The sequence below is a fragment of the Mus caroli genome, chromosome 10 (assembly GCF_900094665.2).
Source record: "Mus caroli chromosome 10, CAROLI_EIJ_v1.1, whole genome shotgun sequence".
NCBI classification, from domain to species: Eukaryota; Metazoa; Chordata; class Mammalia; order Rodentia; family Muridae; genus Mus; species Mus caroli.
The window spans coordinates 35,770,583-35,774,746 of record NC_034579.1 but is presented as its reverse complement, the minus strand read 5'-3'; the positions used below and the strand labels follow the sequence as shown (position 1 = coordinate 35,774,746).

The following is a 4,164-nucleotide window of genomic DNA, read 5'->3' as shown; positions in this document are numbered from 1 at the left end:
CGGGCGTGGTGGCGCACGCCTTTAATCCCAGCACTCGGGAGGCAGAGGCAGGCGGATTTCTGAGTTCGAGGCCAGCCTGGTCTACAGAGTGAGCTCCAGGACAGCCAAGGCTACACAGAGAAACCCTGTCTCGGATAAACAATATACAAAACAATATACAAAATTGAATAAGTTACACACTTGCAGGAAAATTGATTGACATAGAATATATACTATTTAAGCAAAAGTTATACAATCTTGAGGTGAAATACACGCAGCTGCACACATTCAGAATTTAGTTGATAGCTGTGTATGGATGTGTGTGTAGAAGAGAGTGGGAAAAGCTAACTATTAGGTGATAGAAGGAAGGAAGGCCTGTTACAGTCACGAGCTACACAAGGATACAGAGCCAGTTGTTTTTCTAACTTTGGTTGTAGGTGGTTTTGGTGGATACGTACATAACATACATTCACCAGTGATGTCCAATACTGATACACTGATAGATGACTTGTGTTCTCATAATGCCTGATGCAGTGCTGACTTTCTGTTTGTGACTTTCTGTTGCAGTGAGAGTAGCATGTTTGTCTCCAAGAGACGTTTCATTTTGAAGACATGTGGTACCACCCTCTTACTGAAAGCACTGGTTCCCCTGTTGAAGCTTGCTAGGGATTACAGTGGGTTTGACTCAATTCAAGTAAGTACTAGTTTCTGCTCTGGTTGGATTTTAATGTTTTATCTCAAAGAATGGGTTGTCACTAAAATCTCAGAATTTGGTTCTTTTACACCTATGATTGGGGTTGAACCTAAAGTGCTGCCTGCCATGGTAATGCTGTTTGGGGGCTTTGGGTTTTTTTGTTTTGTAATATGTGATATTATCATATACACCAGGCTTGCCTCAGACTCAACCCTTCTGCCTTTTTCTTCAAGAGCTCTGGAGTTACAGGTGCATGTTACCACACCCAGCCTGCTTTGTGGGGTGGGAAGAAGAGGGGGTCTGGCTTTGAAGCCCCGGCAGCTCTCAAAAGTCTCACTCTTGCTTTAGTGTCCTTTGTGCTGAGACTAGAGCTGTGAGCCCACACTAGTGTAGTTTGATAATTACTTCACTCTCTCCTTGTGAGACTTTTAATTGTGTTGTTGACTATTGAAAAGCACTTGCCGTGCAAACTTGACATCCCCGGAACCTACCAAAGGTGGGGAGAAGTGACTCCAAATTTGTCCTCTTTGACCTCCACATACACACATGGCACACATGCTTGCACAATACTTATTTGTGCTGTCACATAGTTTTTGCTTAATGTATAGAAAGAAGCCACTGCTCCAGGCTGGATCTGGTGGCTGCACACTTGGAATTCCAGTGCTTTGGTTTGGGGAGGCTAGGGCAGGAGAAACAAGACTGGTCTACATAATGAGGCCCTGTTTGTTTAATTTATGTGTATGAGTGGTATATACATATACATGTATGTGTGCCTAGTACCCTTGAGGACAGAATAGGGCATCAGATCCCTGGGTTGGAGTTAAAGTGAGTTTGTGAGCCTCCATGTGAATGTGGGAGTCAAACTTTAATCTTAAAGATCTCTTTCTTTTTTTAAGAGCTTCTTTTATTCTCGTAAGAATTTCATGAAGCCTTCTCACCAAGGGTACCCACACCGGAATTTCCAGGAAGAAATCGAGTTTCTTAATGCAATTTTCCCAAGTAAGTAAACCTAGAATTTAATAATTCTTGTCATTTAGGGGTGGGTGGGTGTTCATATTTGTTATAATTTGAGATGGGTTTCATGTATAACCCTTCCTGGTCTGGTTCGGGCCTGGAACTCCAGGGATTGTTTGGTAGTGTGGCTTTTTGGTTTTCTGTTTTCTGTTTACCTGGATGTTACAAGGATTTAGTTGTGTGGGCAAAACAGTACAAATTGTATTATGTGCTTGTAAAAATAAAGTGGACCCCTGACCACTTATGGTAAGTGAGGCAGTAGGGCGTGCACCGTCGTTAGTCATGGTGACTAAGTAAACTGAAGGGCTGCTTGAGGTTAAGGATTCAGGGCCAGTGTGGGCCAGAGTAAGAACTTGTTTCAAAAACAGTTGCTGGGGAGATAACTCAAAGTAGATGTAAGGTAACTACTACACAGGACCCAAATTTGATCTCTGGTACCTACGTTTATAAAAGCAAAGGCAGTCGGGTATGGGGTTGGAGGGGTTGTAATGCTGGGGCTAGGGAGGCAGAGACTGCCTGTTCTGCAGACTTAGGTATGTAGAACTCACAAATAGTTGTGAACACACATATGCATAGCATGCATGAGGCCCTGGACTTCAGCACTACAGAAAGAAGACTTCAGACCCTTGCAGTAATGTATGCCATCAAACATGACCGTCCTGTCAGAGGGGCGAGGATTTACTTGGTGTTGATTCTGAGTTGGTTTACTGGGCCAGGGAAAATGTTGAAAACAGTTTGGGAAGGATATGTAAGGAAACCAGCTTAGAAAAGTGACTGATTCCATACCCGTGGGAGTAATCTCAATCCTCAGGGTCCATCTACAACTTGACAAGCACCAGTGGCAGCCAGATACAATGCCTCCTAGAGCAAAGGGGAGATAGACGTGAGAGTGACTGGAGCACTTTGTGCCCTTGCAAAGGACATAGGGTTGCTTTCCTGGTGCCAGCATGGTAATGGATCTGCCCTCTTGCTGTTAGAATTCACTCACTCTAATGTCTCTTCACTGGGGACATTTTTGATAGTTGGCATATATAATACTGTTTATTGAATGACTGATAAGTCATCCTGTTATGTGATTTTTTTTTTTTTTAAAAAAAGATTCTCTTTCCTCACAGATGGAGCAGCATATTGTATGGGACGCATGAATTCTGACTGCTGGTATGTAGGTATTTGTTTTTGTTTTGTGTTTTTGGTTTGGTTTGGTTTTCCGAGACAGGGTTTCTCTGTGTAGCCCTGGCTGACCTGGAACTCACTCTGTAGACCAGGCTGGCCTCGAAATCCGCCTGCCTCTGTCTCCCGAGTACAGGGATTAAAGGCGTGCGCCACCCCTGCCCAGCTTGCTATGTAGTTTTGATTTTGGTTTGGCTTTGTTACCTATGTGTGGAGTTGTTTTAGGGGTGAAGGATGTTTTAAGCTAAACCTAGTAACCCACTCTTGATAATCCGACCTATTCTGGAGACTGAGGTAAGAGGAACAAGACCAATACGGTCAACTTAGTGCAGTACAATAGAAGAGAGAAGATTTGAGGTGTGTTTCAATGGTGCCATGTACTTGGCAAGTGTCCCTTCAGAGTGTAAATGTTGTTTTTTAAGTACGCAGAGTTGGGATTTTGGGATTTTTGTTGTGGGAGGCAGAGTTTCATTATGTAGCTTGCTGGCCTTGAACTCTGCTTTATAGACCAGGCTTGTCCATATCTTTGCCTGCTTCCTGTTAAAAGTGTATATACTACCATGTCTGTTGCAAAGTTGTTTTTGCAAGTTTTGTCTTTGCAACAACATATTTTGTCTTTGATCATATTTATTTTCTACCCATAACTTTTCCCTAATCCCTACCTTCTTAACCTGTCCTTTTAGAAACCGTTTTAGCCAGGCAGTGAGGGTGTAAGCCTTTAATCTAGCACTACTCTCCAGAGGCAAGGGCATCGCTGTGCAGTGACGCCTTGCCTAGAAATACATACATCATGCCTGCTGCAATACATTGCCCATATCTATACTCCTGGGTATTTGGAGTCATACACTAGAGTTTCCTTAGCCTGCCTGTAACTCAAGATATATTTACTTATTTATTATATGTAAGTACACTGTAGCTGTCTTCAGACACCCCAGAAGAGAGCATCAGATCTCATTACGGATGGTTGTGAGCCATCATGTGGTTGCTGGGATTTGAAATCACAACCATCAGAAGAGCAGTTGGCGCTCTTAACCTCTGAGCCATCTCTCCAGCCCCCTTGGTTTTTCGAGTATAGCCCTAGCTGTCCTGGAACTCACTCTGTAGACCAGGCTGGCCTCGAACTCTCCGCTTGCCTCTGCCTCCCAAATGCTGGGATTAAAGGCGTGCACCACCATTCCCGGCTTTCCCTGTTAAGATTGGGGGCTCATGAAGCACCCCCTTCCCACTATAGGTTAATAGTGGACTGGCTTCATGATATGCAGGCAACTGCAGCTGCTATGGGCATTTTATTTTATTTTTTTTTTTTT

At 43.6% G+C, this 4,164-nt stretch overlaps 1 protein-coding gene across 1 annotated transcript in view; it reads left to right on the top strand.

Moving 5' to 3' along the window:
- Amd1 (adenosylmethionine decarboxylase 1) overlaps window positions 1-4,164 on the top strand; it is a 48,490-nt gene that overhangs the window by 7,565 nt on the left and 36,761 nt on the right. Inside the window, exons 3-5 of the mRNA XM_021174630.1 lie at window positions 547-673; window positions 1,570-1,672; window positions 2,803-2,853. Coding sequence (XP_021030289.1) covers window positions 547-673; window positions 1,570-1,672; window positions 2,803-2,853 — 281 coding nt within the window. The remainder of the gene's footprint in view (window positions 1-546; window positions 674-1,569; window positions 1,673-2,802; window positions 2,854-4,164) is intronic.